Here is a 22,500-nt window from a genome sequence, read left to right on the forward strand (position 1 = left end):
ATTCTGGGAGATTGCTGCTAGCACTCTGCTAGGAAACGTGTTTCTTTGGCGTTTTTCAGCCGCAAATATGAGGAAGAACTTTGAAATGCTTCATGCTGAGGGAGGATTATTGCGGGGTTAAATGGGGGAAGATATTTCCATGCCCTCCACTTTACCACAAAGTCACTGGTGATAATGGTCTTGGTGTGTCGCCGCTCGACTTTGTTGGATCTGGTTTCCTTTCAGCGCAGCCGGAGCTGAGAGATCTGGATGTGCTGGGCCTTCTGGCAGCGACCTCTCAGGGGATCATCTTCAAGGGATCTTCTTCTGTGTTTTGCATGGCAGAGATCTGCTTTCCTGCTGCCCCGCTAAAGTCGCATGGCCTAAACGAATGAATATTTTTATGAGGCACCTCGGAGCAGAGATGGGCCAGGACCAAACCAAGCAGCAGATCGAGAAGGGCCTGAGGTTGTACCAGTCCAACCAGACTGACAAAGCGCTGCAAGTGTGGACAAAAGTGTTGGAGAAGACCTCAGATCCTGGAGGAAAGTTTCGGGTTTTGGGATGCTTGATCACAGCTCACTCGGAAATGGGGAAATATAAAGATATGCTCAAGGTAAGACTCCAAAGCACCACCTTGATTAACCAATGACTGTAAACTCAAAGGAAAATGCTCCTTTATTATTATTTTCAAATACACACATTTTGTTGTCGTGCACAATTAGAATTTGCGTTACGTAACCAGCAATGTGACATCATTTAATAGTGCATGCCTCATGCCTGAACGATAAGCGGTCAAAGGTTGCCTCCTTAGTACCACTTCCATGTGTGGTTTGTGCAGAGTAAATAAGTGTCATGCAATCTGACAGTCGGTGTGCGGTGTCTTGTTGACATAATCAGCAGCACTTCTCTGCACACTGAACAATTCTTGCAGCTTTATCGCTCTTTTGTCTCTTCGCAGTACGCCTTGGATCAAATCGACACGGCCAGAGAAATGGAGGACCCCGACTACCTGACCGAGGGTTATCTGAACTTGGCGCGCAGCAACGAGAAGCTGTGCGACTTCCACAAAACGGTATCCTATTGTAAGACCTGCTTAAACATGCAGGGCACCACTGTCAGCCTGCAGCTCAACGGTCAGGTATGTCTCAGCATGGGCAACGCCTTCCTGGGCCTCAGCCTCTTCCAGCAAGCTTTGGAGAGCTACGAGAAGGCCCTGCGCTATGCACACAACAATGACGACAAGATGCTGGAGTGCAGAGTCTGCTGCAGTCTGGGAAACATCTACATCCACCTGAAGGTGAGTATCAGTTTTGAGAAGGTGCAAGTTGTGTGAGTGACAATCCATAATACCCCAAAAATGGTGAATTGAAGTGAATTGGGGCTGTGAGCTGGAAAGGAGCAGCATAATTCAAAATTAAAATCAAACATTAGAAAGAAACATTAGAGTCAAACTGAAAATAAAAATCTTAAAGTGTTACGAAGGAAAAAAAGCCATAATATTAGGAAAAAAGTTGGTGAAGTTTTGCTTTAAGATGCAGGCTGTTGTTGAAATATTTAGACCTACATTGGATTGGTTTTCACGTGTTTCATAAACTATATAGAATATCAAAGTGGCATTTGCATGCTTGAATTGGTCTACATATGGCCCTCCTTGGAAAAAGTTTGGACACCCCTGCTTAGAGCAATCTCATTAGACGTCTAGTCAGTGCTACGATCTTCCTGCCACACTGTGACGAAAGAAGTCCACGCAGTGGAACATTTAAGTCAAACGCAATCTGTTCCTTGATGCTGGTTGACCTGTGATTCGTTAGGATTTCGAAACATTTTTATTACAAGAAATAATAAAAATAGTAATCGTCTGTTCCAGTGTCAAAATGTTGTTTATTAACCCTAATTCAGAATTTCAACGCCAGAAATTGTTGGAACTTATTCAACATTTTTATTTCTCACTCTTCTATTTCTGACAATGATATGCATTGGACTACATGCAGTTTTCTAAAAAAAAATTACAATATTTGATTTAATATTTAATTAAATTACACGTATTTAATGTAATTTATTATATTTATATTGTTGCATTTTTTTTAGATTAAAGATTAGGATTAATCTTTCAATGAGGATTACCTTCTTTGCTGATTGTCTGGGAAAAGTCACATGTTTATATTGCCTTATACTGAGGTGTATGTCGCATTGAAGTTACCAACCACTATTATTATTAAAAGGTAAGACTAAATACTTGAATAATTTTCTTCAGGTGTAATGCGAAAGGGTATTTGCATGTCGGATGTCCCGCACGTCTCATTTGTGAAAAGAAGTTGACCACTGTAAAACGTAAAAACAGCAAAATACTTTCTGAAGTAAGTGTAACCAAAATACACAAACAGCTGAATTAAAAAAGACATGTTGACATACTACTATATCTTTTCACATTTACAACATGGACGTGTAAAAAAAAAAATCAAACACTGTTAATATAGCAGTCATGTGAAAGGGGATATTTGCATGGCAGATGCGCCTCACGTGTGTCATTTTCAACTGTAAAAAGATGTTAAACTCTGTAAAACTTTAAAAAAAAAAACAACTAATACACATACCAGTAGAGTCAAACCTCGTTTTTTGTACACTGTCTCAGTTTTTGTACAATATTTCACGTAACAAATGAGTCGGCTTGCCCTGTACTGTATCCTTCCGCAAAATCAAGCGCCTGAACAAAGCACCCTACGCGCTGCTGGCTCACTGTCCGTTTTTTTTTTATTGAGTGCGACTGCTAAATAACCTGCCATGGGGCCAAGTTGTTATTTGATGAAGGAAGTTAGAGACAATATTGAATTTGATCTCGTCAGAATGTATGGTAAGTCCGCATCAACGATACGTTCCATCCATTCATCATTTATAATTATATTGCATTGTTTTCTACGTGTAAAACTATAATTACTCTTTATAAAATGTATTTTTGTTCAAATTTTTGGGTGCCTTGAACAGATTCACTGCATGTACGTTATTTCCTAAGGAAAACATTGCCTCGGTGTTCGTGTGTTTTAGTTTTCTTCTGACCTTTTTGGAAAGAATTAATAACGAAAACCGAAGTTCCACTGTATTGAAAACAAAGTTAACCACTGTTAATATTTCAAGGTAAAACAATGAAACATTGTTAATTTAGAGGTAATGGGCATCATTTGACATTCATACTTATCATGCTAGTGTCAAAAGTTAAACAACGAAAACGGATACAAGTACTAAAATAAGCAAACTACTGTTAGTATTAGGGGGTAAAACAATAAAACACTCTTAACTTCGGTGTATTGTGCATCACACATGCCAATGTCTAGCATTCATACTTATCACGCAAGTGTAAAAAGACGTTACGATTGTAAAATGTTGAAAAAGAAACCTTAATTTTGATAACAAGTGGTAACAGTCTTCTCTTAACAGCCTTATTTTCGGGAAACAAGCTGCAAAAAAAATCAAAAAGGCTCACGTGACATGATGACGCCAGTTAGAACTACAGTATAACATTTTGGGGAACTTCAGAGGGACATTTTTCCCCATAAACGTGGACTTCCCAGGTTGCACGATATAACTGTTAGAGTAAAAGCTGGCCTGAATGTGCCGCATTCGAACCTGCTGTTGCTATTGCCTGCTGTGCCTTTGGTGTTTTATTTGGCAGAGTGGCTGCTGTTCGTTTATCAGAGATGAAACAGCGGCAGCCCACTGACATTGTGTCGCACGTGTGACTTGATTGTGCAATCGCTCATGTGTATTTACAGAGCATGATAACACCGCCGAGCATCCAAACAAACTAGTGTTAGCTCATGGAGTAGTGGGCATTGTCAGTCATGGCGGCCTGCTCTGGTGGAGGGTGGGGGGGCGAGGGAGGGTGATAGCGTACCCTTGACATCAGAGATTTGTAAAAGTAATCCCCCAGCTTCCCGTGGAGGATTGGTTTCAATGGCATTGTGACCAGGTGGCATGTGGAGAATGCGCTCACGTTCTTTTATGCTCACATAAAGAAAGATTCTTTATTTGGATGCTTCCATCTTTACTTCTCAAGCAAAAACGACACTTGCGGTCTTATCGTTCACAGGACTATGAGAAAGCCCTGTTTTTCCCCTGCAAAGCGGCTGAGCTGGTCAACGACTACGGCAAAGGCTGGAGCCTCAAGTATCGAGCCATGAGTCAGTACCACATGTCCGTAGCCTACAGGAAGCTGGAGCGCCTGCCAGACGCCATGGAATGCTGCGAGGTAAGCGCTTGTGGACAATAACGGATGTCTTTGGCCGTCCCGATGTCAGAGCTGTAGATACAGTAGACAGGTGCGAGCACCAGTTGTTCCCTTGTACCAGACCTTAGACCTGGACCAAAATATGCCCACACAGGCGCTGCTTTAAAGTGTTAATGAAGAGCGGGCCTGTAGTCTTCGCTCTCTGTTCTAATTATGTGCTGGAGGTGGAGGGGTTGAAAAATAACTCTGTGTCATTGCTTTGGCGTGCAAAAGTCTCGTAACAAGATAGCAGGATGCTTTTCAGATTCATTACGTTTGCCAAATGCATTCAGCCAAACAATTTACACTTCCTGTCATCTTTACAAGAGCGGCAGGCGCACAAGGGGATGCCTCACAGTGAACAGCACCTCACCGTGCCGTTCAATGGGGTGGGTGATACTGCGCATTTTGGTATTGATCTGATAGCAAGTCAATACAGAGCCAGTATACCGATACTTATTACTTACTACATATTTCAAGATCATTGAATTATTTTGCCTTTCATTTATTGATCGTGATTATCATCACATTTAAAAACAGGATAAAGATTTTAGGCAAACAAACTAGTATTTTATCAACAAACTTATATGTGAACAATAACAATAATAAGACAATGGAACAATATCAACAAAACAATAAAATTACAGTGAAAGCTCGGTTTTCATGCTTCATCCGTTCCACAAGTTCTGACGAAAACCGAAAGGTAAGAAAACCTGAGCGATTTTTTCCCATAGGAAGTAAAGTAAATCCAATCAATCTGTTACAGGCGCCCGCAGATGTGAGCAAAAACACATTTTATAGAGAATAATTCTAATTTGACATGCATAAAACAAACCAAAATTCAAATCCTTTGGCTTTTTGCCCCTCCAAAAAAAGTAACATATTTGTCAAAATAAACAACTAAAAAATATTTCATATTTCATTATGCTGGTATCGATCTGATACTGATAATACCCTTGGTATTGATATTGTTGATATTTGAATAGATTTGATATGACAAAACACTGTAAAGTACCACAACAGTAGTTCTACCTGCTCGTTTAATGAGTGCATCCAAATGGTATTCCTTTCACAATATGTTTATTATTGTGCTTTTCTCCTCCAATGCTCCTCCAGTGTTCCGATACCATGAGAGATATACAGTGTTCCCTTGCGGAGGATAGGTTCCGAAAAAACCCCACAATGAGTGAAATCCGCAAAGTAGTCAACTTAATTTTTTTGTAAAACCTCTCACCATACACTTTACACACTTTTCTCAGAAAGGCAAGAACATTTTCTCACATTTCTCTTTTGTATAAACATTCTCAAAAAAATTCAAACCTTCGTTTGAATGTTAATGATCAACCTGCAGGTCGGACACAAGAAATGGTTAAGTTGCTCGCGTGTGTTTCACTCGTGTGACCGTGCCTTTTTTGTCCTGGCGCCATTCCACTGTACTGTAGCGTTTTTGTATCCTTGTTAAAACATATTGTAACATGTTGCAGTCCTCCTCCTTCGAAGCAAAGATTCATTTACAAGCCAGCAAGCTAGCGATGACGCAGGAGACACGGCGGCACGAAGGAGATTGATTGACGATGCTCCACAGCCAATCAGGACGCAGAAAACAATGGGCGGTGCAGACAGAGGGAAGAGAGACACTCAACTTCCCAAAATGCAATTCTTCTTAAAGGGGCAGCTTTGGCCTGTAACAGCGTTCATACGGCGTAATTAAAAAAACAAAAAAGAACTAAAAGGGAACACTATAATGCACAACACTTGTACAACAAACCAGATGATCAGTCAAGGGGAGCGTTGTTATCTTTGTTTTTGGATCTCATTTCATTCCGCAGGTGTCCCTAATGTTGAGGCATTTGGGTGAATGTAATTCACTGCGTTTTCATGCCTATCATCTTTTTATGTGAACATGGTTTTACTCTGTCCTTCAACAGGAGTCTATGAAAATCGCCCTGCAGCATGGCGACCGTCCTCTGCAGGCCCTGTGCTTGCTAAACTTTGCAGACATACACCGCTACAGGCGGGACTTTGACGTAAGGAGCAAGCTTCACATTTGTTCTCCTACTTATATTAGCTTCCATCATTGTGTGTGTTATCGCTGGTGGCTTTGACTAAAACATTTGGGAAAAAAATGTAGCCGTCGACATCCATCCATCCATCCATTTTCTATGCCGCTTATCCTCACTAGGGTGGCAGGTATGCTGGAGCCTAATCCAGCTGACTTTGGGCGAGAGGTGCGGTACACCCTGGACTGGTCGCCAGCCAATCGCAGGGCACATATAGACAAACAACCATTCACACTCACATTCATACCTATGGACAATTTAGAGTCGCCAATTAACCTAACGTGCATGTTTTTGGAATGTGGGAGGAAACCGGAGCACCCGGAGAAAACCCACACACGGGGAGAACATGCAAACTCCACACAGAAATGCTCAACGGAGATTTGAACCCTGGTCTTCCCGATCTCCTGACCATGTGGCCAACATGCCACTCAGCCACCGCGCGGCCGTCGCCGTCGACATTAATAATGAAATCATAACGGAAACGTCCGTTTCAATTGGTTTCCAAATGTTTTTAATTGATTTACAAGCATTGGTTTTAATGTGCATTTGAGCCCGTGCTTTTATTCTGTGTCGAATTGTACATCAAATACAAATTTGCACTGCTTTGCAACTGATTCTGATTGTGATCCTGATTGGTTGTCGCCTCGTCTCCCTTTCAGAAAGCATTCCCTCGTTACGAGTCGGCGTTAGGCATCATGACTGAGATTGGGAATCGTCTTGGACAAGGTCACGTGCACCTGGCCGTCGCAAAGTGCTGGCTTCTGCTGAAGGAATATGATAAGGTGCCTTGGTTACAACAACACGTTTACATACGCACTGTTCATACAGTCGTCTGAAGCGGGTCATTTCTTGCACAACATATTCACACACACACACACTCAAAAGACGACAAAAGCACAGTTGTAGACAAACAACAATTAGAGATGCTAGACACTAGCTTTATTACGGATGTACGATACACATTTCCGATACCGATATCAACCGATACTGATATAGACTGCAGCTGTTATATTAAAAGTAATAAAGGAAAACACCTCCCTCCTCGCATAACCAGCGCCTTCATGGCAAATTGCGTATTTACAATCCAAAGGTGAAGCTTTGAAATTCCAGACCGCGGACATACTGAGCTAGCAAGCTTGTTGCTGTGTGGAGCACGTCATCACTTGCCGCCTTTATCATTAGAAAAACAGATATCGCATTTTCATGCCAGTATCGACATGCCTAACCGTCATGTATCCCACTGGAGCGACTTCTGGGGCTGGAGCCTATCCCAGCTGAAAGAATGAGTATAGTGATATAGTTGTTCTGTCGTGGGGTAAATTAAAGTTTCATCAACTCTTAAAACGCTGATCCTGTTCAGGGTCACAGATGAGCTGGAGCTTATCCCAGCTCACTTAGGGTGAGAGGCGGGGTTTGAATGCTGGCCAATCACAGGGCACTTATAGGGAAAACAAGCATTCACACACACATTCACACAATTTAGAGTCTCCAATTAACCTAACATGTATGCTTTTGCACTGTTGGGAAAGAGAAAACCTACACAAGCATGAGGAAAACACTTAAATTCTCCACAGATAGGTCTAAGCTGAGATTCCAACCAAGAACCTTAACCAAGACGTAAAATAGTAAAAACACTCAATATAATGTGGTGCCATTTTCTGTGCAGGTGTACCGAATGCTGTAACTGGTTGGTGTAGACGCGTAGTATTTCAAATTGATCTTGCGTCATGTTTTATTTCCCCAGGCTCTTGATTCGTTAGAGCGAGCACAGGCGCTGGCAGATGGAATGGGAAACAAGGTTGGTGATGTTCCTCACAAATGTTGTGGCGCGCATGTTCCACTCATGTCACTGCTCTGTATGCGTCGCTAGCTGTGCACGCTGAAGGCCCACTGTTTGAGGGAAGGCATCTACAGGAGCCAGGGGAGGCAGGAGGAGCTGCGCGAGCAGGTGGTGAAGTTCCTGCAGTGTGTGGAGGAGCTGGAACTCTACTGCGGCATGTGCGGAGAGTCCATCGGGGACAGGGACCAAAAGCTGCAGGCCTTACCCTGTTCCCACATTTTCCACCTCAAGTGAGTTCTCGTTGACCTTGCTTGTGAAGCTCCTTTGAAGTCTGATTCTAATGATTTCTTCTTTCAGGTGTCTGCAGACTAACGGGACAAAAGGCTGTCCCAAGTGTTTCAAGAACTCCATGAAGCCGGGGTTTGTGTGATTGCGCCACCGTGTTTGTGCTCATCGATGTCCAAACACGGCGCCTTGATGCCTGAGAGGCTGCTGGCTGGTCTAAATGAAGCGGGAGCGGCCTCGGGAAGTGATGAAGGGAGTTTGAGGAGGGCCTCACATGCGGCCATGTGCTAGAAGGATGCTGAACTGAAGCGGACGTCCTCACTTCTGAGGACACAATGAAGGTATGTTTTACTGACATCAGTCTGGAGAGACTGAGGAGGACACTGGAGGTAGAAGTGCCACTCGACACATTTTATTACAGGCTGGAATAGTCCCACTCTGTCTGTAGAGAGGAATGTGGACTATTCAGTACTTTACAATTTAAGCCATGCTATTCTAAGCAAAATCACTGTATTATAAAAGGATGACATGTCTTTATTTACACCTATTTATGCATATTATCATGTGTTTTCTTGTTATTTTCTTCTTGTACAGACTGTACCATCATGAGGTGTAGTGCAAAAACTTAACCAGACTCTCATGTCTTTACAAAACTTGCATACAGCTGTTTTCTCCATATTTATTGAGATGAAAGAACCGGGTCGACACACATTGTGTTCTTCATAGAAATTCCTTGTTTTCTTTTCCACATCAACAGTGAAGGAAATCTACTGGTTGGTTGCTTCAATATGGGTTTGTCATGTATGTAGTCATATGTAAATAGTTATCGATTGATTAAATAATGTGAGGAGCTTTAGAATGGAGGACTCTGCATGTCAGATCTTGCATGTTTCATTAACTATAGAACACCATACAACTACAATGAATAATCCAAATCTCTGTAGTGGTGGCTTTACTGACTTGGGAATTTGCATTTAATTAAATTATTTAGCTGATCTCAAACTCATTATGTATTTATTATTTATTTTTTTAACATTGGGGTTGGATAAAACATTAGAAACGTGATGCATTGCCTTTATACACCACTGCAGACTAAAACAACTGTAATAATAGAAATCTGTACATTTGCAAAGGCAGCACTTTTGATACACAGCTCTTGCATTGGAGCTGATTAGTGTACAGGGGTGGCTAATGTGTACTTTCTTTGACATTTGTTTGCAATGCTTTCAAACCATCACCGTTTTAAAGTTCAAAGCTTGCAAACAATTGAATTCTATTGATGCCCCATCACGAAACGTGATACATTGTTGTTTTAAATAAACCAAACCACTTCATCAGCTCACCACGTCAATGTAAGAATAAACTACCTCTACATCCTGTCATGTTAAACAGAGCACACATTCAGATCATAACAATCCCAGTGATAGCTGTCGTTGTCAGTGGAATAATAACGACTTACAAATTCAAGGATTTGAACACATTTTGACAAAAGCAGGGTTTTTCAAAGTGTGCGGTGACCTCCCTTGGAGGCACCAGTAGACATCATTGAAGGAACAGACAAAGAATTTGAGTCCGGGGTGAGCAGGAAACTCCGCAGAACAGTTTTCTAGGGGGCAAGGGATGCTCCAAACGTGTTACATTCTCTGAGGGACCACACTTTGAAGAGCCCTGTTCTAAATGTAACACTAACACTTGTATTCGTATTCTTATCTCAAACATGGCGGCACAAAGTGTTGCATATATTACCTGTCTGCCTCCCTTATGTGCTACATTGTGTTTTTATGTGTATGAATGTATTCAGTTGTCCAGTGCAATGTATCTTGTTTACAAAATAAAAGATGGAAAAAAAAAAAAGACATTGTGGTAGAATTCACACCACTTTATTCCAACAACGTTAACCATCCATCTCTTTGTTTTTTTTCATTTTCCTCTGTGATGCCATATCTTTGAGTTTGGAGTCGAGTTTACGATGCAGATAAGATTTCTTATTGGCGTCCATGGATTTGTCTTTAGTGCCGCTGCCGGCGTACAGGACCCCCTCCTTGCTTATTCTCATGCGAGCGTGAGACTTTGCTTTATCTCCACAGCCGTGTACCTAAAAGTACAAACATTTACAAGCCTGAGCAGCTGTCACTCAAGGTAAATGTGGGCAAAACAATCCTCTCTTAATCAGTTATTGTAATTAATGATGTTTGGTCTACACAGACACACACTGCCAACCGCAGGTCCCCTGTATTACCTTAAATGTTTATCCAAGAGGAGACTGAGGCTTCGCTCACACTGCAGGGTATGATGCCCAATTCCGATTTGTTGTTTAAAAACGATTTTTTCATGTGGTCGTTCACATTACCAAACAAATGTGACTTGTTAATGTGAACGCAAAGCGTCCAGAAAGTGACGTGCATGCACGACATCACTCATTTCTGTGAGTTTACGGAAGTGAACGTTGCTGCAGTGTGTACGCTCTAGTGATGTGCGATACCATTGATTTAATTACCGATCCGATACTGGGTAATATTCAGACTGGTATAAGCGATACCGACCCGATACTATGTGAAAATTCACATAATGTATCTGGTAAATTTGAATAAGTAGTGTACAGTAGCGTAAAGCATCATAGCATAAAGAATACAAGGCATCATAGTAATTTATTGGTTTATTTTAAACCCTGAAGTATACTGAAGTAGTGCGGTGATTTACAATACAGCCAAGCTAATACGCATCAGAATAAACAAATGACAAAATCATACATCTAAAGCAGGGGTCACCAACGTTTTTCCTTGTCAGAGCTACTTTTACAAAATGAAAATGGCCAAGAGCTACTCATTTTTGTAACATTTATTTTCAGAGCTTATTTTAAACCCAAACAAAGTGAATACGCTTGTTTTACCAGAACATTAACAAAATGCTGGTGTTCACAACTCACATTTTGTATTTCAGAATGCATTTCTTTCTTCTGTTCTTTCATTATTAACTGAAAACCTGAATGAAAAGCAGGCTTGCGGGCACCTCATGTGGTCGTGGGGGGCTACCTGGTGCCCGTGGGCACCACGTTGGTGACCCCTGATCTAAAGTATCAAAAGTATCACTATTTTGATTTCAGAATCGACTTTACGGCATGAAGAACTGGTATTGAAGTATTGATATTTCAGTATCTAGACACACATTACTAGCATGCTCTCCTTAACGTGTCTGTCGCAATTTCAAGACTTTTGTGCAACAGGCGTTGGTATTTTCTCAACCAAATGATTCCAAATGATGAGATGAGGAAGACAGAAGGCAACAATTTTGGCTATGGAAGTTCGTAGACAACTTGCTGCCACATCTGTTCCAAAGTGCGTGTGGTGGATGTCTGATGCAGGAGTGGTGAGACATTGACGAGAGCTGCTTCGCTACCACCTTTTAAAAATAATTTTCGGATGAGAAGAAGAACGTTTGCCTACATGGGTGAGTACCTTCATCTACGTTTAGCAAGATAAACTACGTCTTTCGATGACTGCCTACATCCGTGCGTACCTAAGAAGTCTCGGTAAGCACGGCAATACACGCCTTTCGACAACGTATAGGAATTTTGACGTACGTGTATATCGGTATCGGCACTAGCCGATATCAAGAAATCAATTTAAAACTGGGTTTTTTCGCCTCAAATGCAGCATCTCTCTTTCTCTCTCTGGCTGCAACGTCTCTCTCCAGCATTGCTCCACCCATGGCGCCATGTGATTGGTTAAGCAAGCCACAGCACGCATGAGTGACAGAGCCAATCTGAAGCTGACGCTGTCCTCTCTCACGCGCACACACAGATGAGAGGCAAGTTTTGTCGTGGGCAGGACGTCCTGAGCGCAAACACATATCAAGGTAAACGCACAAATCTCTCTCGAAATTGTAAGAAAAATCCCAGTGCTCTACACCTCACAAGTACCACTAACATTACAGGGAGCAGCAGAATAAAGTAAGAGCGGAGTAAACATGTCTGTGAATTACTTGAAAGAAGGAAAACAGTCACGCCAAGGTGGCGGCTGGTTAGCTAGCTTACCATAACATTAGTTGGCCGATCCTCTAAAGTTCAGCAGACTATGTATTAGCAATGGGCAGAATGTATGTAATGTGGAGAATAGTGTGTGTTTGCGTGAAAGTCACATGAAAAACCCTACAGCTCATGACTACTACAATAACGTAACGTTAAGCGCGGAGTAAACACATGCGACAGCTTTGCTAGCTCCCGATATGTCTGTGAATCACTTGAAACAGTGCTGTTGGTAATATCAATGTGGAAACAGTCCGTGATTGTAGAAGCCTGTGTGTGTGATTGTGAGAGAGTAAGAAATTCAATTCAGTCTTGCCTTGCAGGGAAGTACGCTAAGATGAAGGCTGAAAAATTCAGGCAGCTATTATACAAGTATGAGTTTTTATTTCGCTTTACAAGAGTTGTTGCTGAGCTTAACTCCCTGTACTTTTTGTTGTGTTTGAATTTAAAGCAAAGATAAGTTATATATAAATGGTACTTTATTTACTGTGGAAACATTTCAGGGAGCTTTTTATTGAAGTTTTTATTCAACTTCTGAGAGATGCTTCGGAGTCTAAGAAGTCCATGCTCTTTTGGAGCTATTTTTCTATCTGTTTGGTTAAACAAACATGCTTTAGCCAGTTAAATGAAGCCAGGTATTTGTATTATTCAACATTTTTACATTTTACCGCAAATGAATATCAGCTCCAAATTTCGGTTATCGGCCTCCTTAACTACTAATAATCGGTATCGGTAGATCTCCAAATCAGATACAGGTCACATATGAGCAAAACAATCGGAATTGACCTGCAGTGTGAACATAGCCTGAGAGCAGCAAGACAACACACTGCTGCAGCAAGGTGGAGACTGTTGAGTATAATAGTGCACAAGTGCATTCCACTGAGAAGTATGGCAAAATGCAGCGCGCCGTCTGTTGTACAACATCTGAGTATGTTACACTCAACACGCCCTAAATGGTGAGTGTGCAGCCATGGAGCTTAACCACCCTCAATCATCACCATCTTGGCTTAGTTGTGGAAGAGGAGGGACTAACTCTTAAACTCTTAAAAAGGAAAGAGGAGGAGGAAGCGGATGAACATTGAGATCGTAATTTCCAGTAAGTGTGAAACGACAGAAATGGATTAGGACAAAACTACACTGTCAAAATTGGTGTCTTCAGAAACTAAGTAAACAGTGTACATACTGTACACGTTTACGTAGATAAATGTGCAAATTAAAACAAACATTTTGCAGGTTCTATTCTACCTACTCATCTTACCTCTGGTATGTGGTGACTGAGGCAATATTGTCTGTTGCAGAAAAAACAAAGCTGTCCGAGTGTTAGCACCGAGGCTTTACACTTGACAAAACTGCACACGCTGTCTGCCTTCACCACAGCGCTGATGAGAGCGTCGAAGTTGTCGTCCGGAGAAGCGGCAGCCGCAATCTCGCAGGCGCCTGCCTTGGTTCGCTTCTTTCCTGGCGGGGAGAAAATACGCAAGTTGACACAGAATTTCGGCAATAAACATACAGATGTTTGCTACGCTAACCTTTAGCTGGAGTGGCCTTCTTTGAAGATACTTTGATGTTCTGCTGCTTCTTAAGTTGGACATTTTCTTCCCTTTTCCACTGTTCCCGCTTCATTCGTTCTAAATGTAAACCTTTTAGATCTAATGGACTTTGGCTTGAAGATTCTGTGTTTTGAGGGTTGTCTTTATCTTGAGAAGGGTCTGCTCCCTCTTTTTCTTCTAGCTCCTCTTCCTTTTCTGCTGTGGTTGACTCAGGCGGTCTAGGCGTAACATGCTTAGAGATTGTGATGCACCTGTCTTTGCCCTCGCCTTTGCTCTCATGCATGAGGCCGAGCTCTTCGGCAAACTGGTGCACCAGAAGGCGGTCATGGGAGTTAAATGATGGTGGAAAATCGAGTTCCCTCTGATTGAGGTCCTTTAGAAAATCCTCTACCATCCCTCTAATCTCCCTTTGTCTGTTCTTGTTCTGTTCTTCATCAGTGAGCGCTGATAAGGACATCATGTGCTTATCCTGTTTACCATTTTTCGTGTGGCTGCTTCCACTTGATTTCTTCTGAACTGGTTTGGCTTTCCTCCCCTCGACCTTCTGTTCGGCCATTGTGTCTGTCTTTGTATCTTTGTGGTCACGCACGTAGTTCTGCGGGACAAGGTCTTGTATGTACTCAAATGCAGTTCTGACCTCCCCGCACTCAGTCATATGATGGACCAGTGTCTTTAGGAAAGCGTGGTTCTGAACTGTCTGTCCGTCGCACACGATAGCCACGTGACGTCTCGCACGTGTAACAGCCACATTTATCCTTCGGTCCTCAGCCAGAAATCCAACTTCACCTGCATTCAGGAAGAACTTGAAGTGGTATAATCCATTTAAAGTTTCTATGACAGACAAACTGAAAATAGTTACCTTTTCTATTGGACCGCACTAAAGATAAAACCACAGCTTCTTTCTCTCGCCCTTGAAATCCATCCACTGATTTAATTTCCAGCTCTGGATGTCTTACGGAAAGTTTCTGACGCAGAAGTTCAACCTTCACAGAAGTCCAAACATTCAAACCATGTACAGTAGGTACACAACCTAATATCCAATACAAGCTGTATATCAATTGTGCACCACATCTAGTGCACAGACGGTTTATTGAGACATAGATGATGTGATTATTTAGTGGCCTACTTACTTGCAAATTGTAGGGTGCAATGACAGCTATGTCTTTATCATTAACACCAGCTTCAGTCAAAGCCTTTATGTGCAGAGCCACGATGTCAACCTCACCTGAGCAAACAGATATGATGTTGTTAAAAAGTTGACACTATATTGTTTTTCTTAAGTAAATCTTATCAGTTCTCATTGACCGTGCTCGATTCTAATGAGTTCTTCTTTCAAGTGTCTGCAGACTAACGGGACAAAAGGCTGTCCCAAGTGTTTCAAGAACTCTGTGAAGCCGGGGTTTGTGTGATTGCGCCACTGTTTTGTGCCCATTGCTGTCCAAACACGGTGCCTTGGTCCCCGGCAGGCTGCTGACTGGTCTAAATGAAGCGGGAGCGGCCTGGAGAAGTGATGAAGGTGTTTGTGGAGGGTCTCACGTGCAGCCATGTGCAATGTGAGAAGGATGCTGAACTGAAGCGGGGTATGTTCTTTACTGACATCAGTCTGGAGAGACTGAGGAGGACACTGGAAGTAGAAGTGCCACTTGACACATTTTATTACAGGCTGGAATAGTCCCACTCTGTAGAGTGGAATGTGGATTCTAATCAGTACTTTACAATTTAACTCATGTTATTCTATGTGACATGACTGTATTATAAAATTATGAGAGTTCTTTATTTACACCTATTTATGCATATTATGTGTTTTCCTTTTATTTTCTTCTTGCACAGACTGTACCATCATGAGGTGTAGTGCAAAAACTTAACCAGACTCTCTTTACAAAACTTGTATAAGAAGCTGTTTTATCTGTATTTATTAAGATGAAGAGACCGGGTCGACACACATTGTGTTCTTCATAGAAATTCCTTGTTCTCTCTTCCACATCAGGACTGAAGGACACAGATTGTTGAATAGGAATCTACTGGTTGGTTGCTTTAATGTGGGTTTGTCATGTAAAGTATGTAGGCATATGTAAATCTTAGAAGCCAAACCTTGGTTGCCTTTGGACTGCTCATCCGCCACCTCTGTTTCAGCCAGACCACAGCCGGATGTGTCGATGAGAAGAAGAGGTGTGCTGGTCTCTTCAACACAGGTGACACCAGGTAGATCTCTGCATGCATCATTCAATCAAGTCGTTATTTTACAGATTAGTACAAGATTTTATTGTCTTTTTTTACAATTAAGATGATTGTCACTTTAATAAATGTGTCGCCACTGAGCTGTGGGCTGTCAGTCTGCCTTGGTACATCTCTCTGGAGGCCCATTCCATGATGGCACTGTTCATGCGGTACTGGATGGTCAGCATGCGCACAACTGATTCTCCATACATCTGGATGAGTCTTTCCATAAGACTAAGAGATAGACCTTTGGCAGCAGCCCTGATTGAATCACATTGAGCACATGATGATGATGATGATGAGAACATGTCAAAATGAACATGCCAAATGTCCAACAAAGGCAGCAAACAGCTGTTTACGTGTGTGATTTGATGGTAGGTGGTAACTGCTTGTAGTCTCCAGACAAAATGCACTTGCGTGCTCGGAGCAGGCCGATCCAGCAGCTGCTCTCCAGCGACTGAGCGCACTCGTCAATCACCACCCAATCAAAATGCTCAGCTGGCAGGAACTTCAGAGGCCCGTCTTCACATGCACCTGCAGATAGGGGGACAAGCGGCCTCTGGTTGCCTTTCACCATCACGACCACACCAGGATGGCATTTGCTCTTTATCTGCTTGATGCCTTTGCTAACCTGTGATGGTTGATAAAATGACATCAGCGCTTTGAAGAATCTGGCTGATGGCTGTTGCTTCCCTGGTTTTCAGCTCCTTTCTTAGCTCGCCTATTTCCCTCCTGTAGTTCCCCCGCCCTCCTTTCTCTGTGTTCTTCTTCATTCCCACCTTGGAGGATTAAGGATATTATAAAAAAAAAAAAGATAAAGTCACAGCGGCTCACATTCTGGAAGGCACCCACACTGAGATACTTACAAAAGCTTTGTCGATGTCTTTGCGGATGTCAGCAATGATGTGTGCATTGTCACTCTTGGCGAGGATGGCATCCAGTGAATGTTTTTGTATAGACTCCAGCAGTCTGGCAGGGTGACCCAACCTCAAAACTTTGGCCTTGCACCAGGCTAATCTCTCCACTAAATTATCCACTGCCACATTGGAAGGAGCACAGCACAAAACCTGCCCAAATATGGCTCCAGTGAGATGTTTTAACAGTTACAGTCATAGAGTCTGAGGCAATCAGAGAGCTTTTTGGTTTACCTTTTGGCCTCGTTTGATAGCTTGTAGAATGATCTCCACCACTGTGGTGGTTTTGCCAGTTCCTGGAGGTCCATGAATTACTGCCAGTTCTCTCTGCGACAGAGCAAATGTCACCGCTTCTCTCTGGGAATCATCCAGATTGGAGTTAAAGAATTCTACCTCATCTAAAGAGAAATGGACACACATACAAACAGATCCATACAGTAAGTGGGATATTCACTCACCAAAAAAACACTTACAGTTAAGTTACATTCAGGGCTCAGGACTAACTTTTTTTACGAGCAGCAGAGTGGCCCCTAACTTAAAATTTGGGTAGCGCAAGCAGAAAATTTAGGGGCACACACTGAAATCGACTTGCAGAGTAAATATTCACATCATTTTCATAGTATTACTGATAAATACTTGAACAATAAATGGCATCTGTCTTCTCTAACCACTCTGTTTTCGTCCCTAACTTCTGGAAGGCGTCTTTGGTGGCATCATCGTCAGCATACACCTTAAAATTAATAATGCGATTTCAACAGTCATAACATGTTATGTTATGACTGTTGTGCCCAATTATTTATTACTATTAGTTATTTATTACTCGTATTTAATGTAGACCAGAAACCACCAGCCTCTCATCACACGTAAAAGCTTTATCATTATCATCATATGTTGAGTTCAAAGAGTTTGATTTAAAACAGGGATCTCCAACCACCGGGCTACGTAGCAGTCTGAGGGCAGGTCCAACCCGGGCCGTGGAGAAATTTCAGGAGCAATGATTAACAAAACAAAACAAAAACAAAGACATGCGAAAGGTGAACCGTGATCGAGAGAGTGAACACTTAACTGTTATAACTTTTGCATGTTTATGTTGTTTTGTTTCATTATGTTTTGCCAAGTGTTTCCCAGTGGTCCTTGAACCCACCATGGTTTTGTACATTGAGACAGAGTGAGAGTTAAATATAACTTGCTCCATTGCTGCAGTTATGTGTGAATGTACAAAGGTGAGCTTTGATGATGTTATGTCTGTGTTGAGTGCTATTGTTCCTATTTTTTTCGGTGTCAATTCATGCTAGCACACTGCCTGTCACCCACATCAAACAACGATGTGATAACAAACTTCAGGCTTATACCAATGGCGAGTCCCTATTCATTTTGTGCTTTTTTAATTTGATGTTGTTGGAAGCTACTTTTCGTGTAGTCAGACAGAATGTAACGTGCAGCGCTTTTATTGTGAAGACTGGAAATGTGTTGTTGCTAGTCATCTTTCCTTCATGTTAAGCTTTCACAACTTCAGTGGTCAAAGACCCTCTGTTACAATGTGCTTGTTTGTTTTGTACACAACACATAATGGAGAAATAGCATTACATTACATACATTATAACTCCAGTACCACCACACACATCGGCCCGCCTTCTTCTTTTTTGTTGTTCGTCGCCTTCTTAAGTGTGGCACAGAAGTTTGTCAACAACAAAAAATATTCAATAATAATAAAAATAAATTAACTGGTCACATTTGTAAATTTATTTGGAATGTCTGACATTTTAGTCTCAACATGCGACCATTTAGTCACAGTCAGGGGCCATGACATTAATTGGCTATCTGAGAGGTTCGTAATATTATGTATATACACCTCTCATGATGATACAGTGCAGTTGTGCATCACTGCAAACTGCAACTAACAACTACTAAATACATTATTCTATATATCGTACCTTTAAGATAGTGTCAATATAAACTCAGTATTATATTTGTAAAAGCAGATTTTTGATACAGCTCTTGTGTTGGCTCTATTTCGATTGTGCAAGCGTAACTAATGGTCTGCATTTTATACCTGTCATTTCACTTACCTGGCTGGGAATGAGAAGAAGGTTTGGCTTCTCCAAAGAGCACACTGATTAGATTTGCAGCCGGACCATTTTTGTATCCATTTAACACATTTAATGCACTGCCAGCACAAACGCACAAAAATGAAATAAAATGTTAAGCTGTATATGACAAAGACAATTTAAAACAACATTAAGACAGCTTACCGTTTCATTCGTTTGTAAGTCACATCATTTGCCAACTTTAAGAGGCTGTACAGAGCATCTGTATCAAAACTGAGCCCATCCTTTGAATCATCAAAGGCCACGCTAATGGACGCCTGGCTGACCCTTGTTACAATCCCCGTGCTGATATGAGATGTCGCACTGCATCCACCAGAATCGTACAAGCCAGCTATATCACCTGTGACCGAAAGGCACAAACATTCCATGGAGCCAACCACAAGCTACAAAAAGATGAGATGTTATGTTCTCCCATTTTACCAGGTCCAAAATTGTTGCTTGGAAGAGATGAGAGGCCAAGATGCTTTCTTGGCTCAAGGACAATAACTGTGCGACCATAGAGACCTGTGGACTGACTTGCGATCTGAAGTTTAAGCAGGCACACTCCTTTGTTTTGAAGATCCTTAAGAGAGATGTTCTCCTGCCAAACCCTGGAAGCAGAAAACAATACTTATAAAACTCTTGAATATTAATTTGGAAAAACTAAGGGAAGTGTGAATTGCATTTTGTACTTTGAACTGCATGCTCATGCTCTATACATACCTGGTTTCCTCTATTTCAGCCTCCCTTTCCTCCTGCAGAAGTTCCAATGTCTTTGACACAAATTGTTCGACTGCCATCTCTCACTTAATAAAAACAAAACACGCACCATTCATGTTCTCGTGTAAATACCGCACATAAACTGTGAATGACAGTCGGGTATGTTTCTCTTATCTGTTATTATGATTATACAATGGCCAATTTCATTAATGAGAACCACACACTGTGCTTCGAAGTGTTTAACCTCCTATGACGCTAAATCCCTGAAAAGTTGACATGTTATCTTAGCGGCCATGCTAACACGCATTTTGCTTTCACTGCATTTCGCGAGCGATTAAAACACTCACCGACTGCAGTTGAAAATAGATGTCAGTGCCGTAAGTGAGACGAAGATGACGAGTAAACCAATGTATGCGTGTATACCTCATCCCTAAACGACATTTTCTGGAAATATGTAGTTTGACGTCTCAGCCGGTGGTTAGCTTGCTATCATGCTACCACCTGTCAAAATAAATAACTTCCGTTCCCCTGCTGTGAAAAGTTTTACTTTGAAAGCAAGCATAGCGGAAGTTGGCATCAAACGCAACTCTCACTATTTCAGCAGATAAGGTAATAAACTATTATTATTAAAGGGTATTCGCTCTAATTAAACCATTCAGTGAAATCCTGGCACAGAGCATTTCCATCGGGGTAAAAAAAAAAGTACAGTGCTGTTTGACTACATTCAACTATACAATAGCAACCACAAAGTAAACAAGGGTACATACAGTTGAGTGGCTCACAAGTAGGCTACAAGTTGTCCAGTCAGGTCAGCTGAAGTAAGCCTCTGTGGATAACACATATTATGATAGATAGATAGATAGATAGATAGATAGATAGATAGATAGATGTTTAAATATTATCTGTTACTGAGTAGAAAAAGGAGGGAAATGCACCTGGAAACAGTAGTGAATGATGTACAACTACCTGGCAGTAGATTCTGCAGCAAAATGAAGACTTTCGTTTTTGCACTTTAATTGTGTTGCTTCAGTAAAGAACACGTGGTGTGAAACATGTACTTTAGACCTGCATTTTTTACTTATTAATTTCACTAAATGTACTCTTTCCACCTGAATATTGGGCTTTTCCGGCACAAGTTCTTTGCGCATGCGTGAAAGAGAGCGAGGGTGGGGGCCCATCTGCACCCGGGTTGAGCCGCGGGTGCTGCACCGCAGAAGTGTTTGGGGGACCTCTGAGGAGACACACGCAGGAGCTCGGAGGTTCGCTGCGTGGGAAAATGAGACTGCATGGTGGATAAATGGCGAAGTTTAAGATGAAAGTCAGCCATCTTTGGCTGTTTTTGGTTTTGTTTTTGCGTTCGCCAAGTAAGTGTCTTGTTGCTGATGATGTTGCTTTGTTGTGCACCGGTGCACTCTTGTTAACTATAGCTGCAGATAGATACATGTGCTTATAAATGCAAACATTGTTTTTTGTTTATGAACATATTGCATAGTAAACTTTACTGCTGTTTTCTGTCCAAAATAGCTGAAAGATGCTTATACGCTTCCACTCCAATACAAAAGACCTAGGGTGTCTTCACTCAAATTTTATATAGGCAACAACATTATTATGTATAGTCAACTTATGTGCGGTGTTTTTGCATCATAAGATGATAGCATTAGTGGCATTTCAGTATTTTTGGTCGATTTTTCTGTGAAATATAACAGGAACTCATGATTGAACTATGAATGTATGCTATGTCATGATTTCTTATGCCATTTTGGACACTTACAGGGATACGTGATGTTGACCTTATTTATTGACCCCATACCAGTTTTTACAAACTATACGACTATACATGTTGTATTAATGAGTAAAAAAGTGTACTCCCGACCTGTTACCCATTCTTGCATTGTATTTTTTAGTATAGTTTGGTTTGGTTTGGTTTAGTTTATTTGAACATGAAGGTTACAATGGAATACATCTCATGAATCATTCTTTCACATAGTTGGTTTGATAGATATTTTAATATATATTTTGCATTTGGCCATTCATTGTGCTCTATGCTACTGATGTAATGTACCAGTGTAATTAGGCTTGCATTTTGTAGCCCAGCATCCCTCAAGCACCACCAATATGTTCCTAATGTTACAATTCTTCTCTTCCAGTTGTTTTGTGTTTCAGTGAGTTATCTTTCATCACCGAGCCCAGTGATGTGACCGTTCTACCAAAGGACCCGGCTGTCTTGGACTGTCAAGCTCATGGGCAGCCTCCGGTCATCATCAAGTGGCTGAAAAACGGCGTTCGCTTAGCAGAAAGTGAGCACATCCAGTTTTTGCCCAATGGGTCATTGTACATACCAAAGATAAAGCATACCAAGGAGGAGTCGGATGAAGGATTCTACCAGTGCCTCTCCAAGAACAAATTTGGAGCTATCCTTAGCCAAAGATCACGCCTGACTATCGCAAGTAAGTATGGGCCTTTTAAACATACCACATCCAAATATCTTGGTTTAAACGTACTGGTGGTATCTAGTTTGTGGTGTCATACATAAGGATGGCAAGTTCATGGGTTATTAACCTGGAGATGGGAAGCAGATGCTCTTTTCTTTGTACTATGTTAAGGAAAAACCTCTTAAGTC

The 22,500-nt window shown here is 41.6% G+C and overlaps 3 protein-coding genes across 5 annotated transcripts in view; 2 read left to right on the forward strand and 1 right to left on the reverse strand.

Moving 5' to 3' along the window:
* On the forward strand, positions 1-10,258 carry rapsn (receptor-associated protein of the synapse, 43kD). Of its 2 annotated transcripts, XM_054776134.1 has the most exons (8): positions 1-595; positions 941-1,279; positions 4,067-4,225; positions 6,172-6,270; positions 6,963-7,085; positions 8,048-8,101; positions 8,174-8,373; positions 8,441-10,258. In XM_054776134.1, exons 1-8 carry the CDS (start codon positions 371-373, stop codon positions 8,511-8,513), a joined length of 1,272 nt encoding a protein of 423 aa, XP_054632109.1. In that variant the 5' UTR covers positions 1-370; the 3' UTR covers positions 8,514-10,258. The 2 variants fall into 2 exon arrangements, with proteins under 2 accessions (XP_054632109.1, XP_054632110.1); XM_054776135.1 differs by lacking the exon at positions 6,172-6,270.
* Positions 8,827-20,398, reverse strand: ighmbp2 (immunoglobulin mu DNA binding protein 2). Its single transcript, XM_054776131.1, has 16 exons — positions 20,228-20,398; positions 19,884-19,966; positions 19,602-19,771; positions 19,326-19,521; positions 19,143-19,240; positions 17,308-17,471; positions 17,026-17,226; positions 16,791-16,938; positions 16,519-16,693; positions 16,238-16,420; positions 16,034-16,152; positions 15,073-15,167; positions 14,802-14,925; positions 13,922-14,728; positions 13,651-13,850; positions 8,827-10,463 (listed from the first exon to the last, which is right to left on the reverse strand). Exons 2-16 carry the CDS (start codon positions 19,958-19,960, stop codon positions 10,263-10,265), a joined length of 2,958 nt encoding a protein of 985 aa, XP_054632106.1. The 5' UTR covers positions 19,961-19,966; positions 20,228-20,398; the 3' UTR covers positions 8,827-10,262.
* The window catches only part of LOC129181235 (protogenin B-like), a 24,873-nt gene continuing 14,543 nt past the window's right edge, over positions 12,171-22,500 (forward strand). Inside the window, exons 1-4 of one of the 2 annotated variants that reach the window (XM_054776130.1) lie at positions 12,171-12,223; positions 13,691-15,522; positions 15,930-16,144; positions 22,028-22,327. In XM_054776130.1, the coding sequence (XP_054632105.1) occupies positions 16,099-16,144; positions 22,028-22,327 (346 nt within the window). In that variant the 5' untranslated portion in view covers positions 12,171-12,223; positions 13,691-15,522; positions 15,930-16,098. Of the gene's footprint in view, positions 12,224-13,690; positions 15,523-15,929; positions 16,145-21,103; positions 21,245-22,027; positions 22,328-22,500 lie in introns of those variants that run through there. The other variant, XM_054776129.1, reaches the window with a different exon arrangement.

Source organism: Dunckerocampus dactyliophorus, chromosome 5, assembly GCF_027744805.1.
Source record: "Dunckerocampus dactyliophorus isolate RoL2022-P2 chromosome 5, RoL_Ddac_1.1, whole genome shotgun sequence".
Classification (NCBI taxonomy): Eukaryota; Metazoa; Chordata; class Actinopteri; order Syngnathiformes; family Syngnathidae; genus Dunckerocampus; species Dunckerocampus dactyliophorus.

What these genes read in the sequence shown, in the direction of transcription:
- rapsn (XM_054776134.1), top strand. Translation starts at nt 371, where the DNA reads ATGAATATTTTTATGAGGCACCTCGGAGCAGAGATGGGCCAGGACCAA. An exon ending in ACATCTACATCCACCTGAAG is followed by an intron (nt 1,280 to 4,066) that starts GTGAGTATCAGT and finishes TATCGTTCACAG; the next exon opens with GACTATGAGAAAGCCCTGTT. An exon ending in CAGATGGAATGGGAAACAAG is followed by an intron (nt 8,102 to 8,173) that starts GTTGGTGATGTT and finishes ATGCGTCGCTAG; the next exon opens with CTGTGCACGCTGAAGGCCCA.
- ighmbp2 (XM_054776131.1), bottom strand. Translation starts at nt 19,960, where the DNA reads ATGGCAGTCGAACAATTTGTGTCAAAGACATTGGAACTTCTGCAGGAG. An exon ending in GCTGAAATAGAGGAAACCAG is followed by an intron (nt 19,772 to 19,883) that starts GTATGTATAGAG and finishes TTCTGCTTCCAG; the next exon opens with GGTTTGGCAGGAGAACATCT. An exon ending in TTGCACCCTACAATTTGCAA is followed by an intron (nt 14,926 to 15,072) that starts GTAAGTAGGCCA and finishes ACTTCTGTGAAG; the next exon opens with GTTGAACTTCTGCGTCAGAA.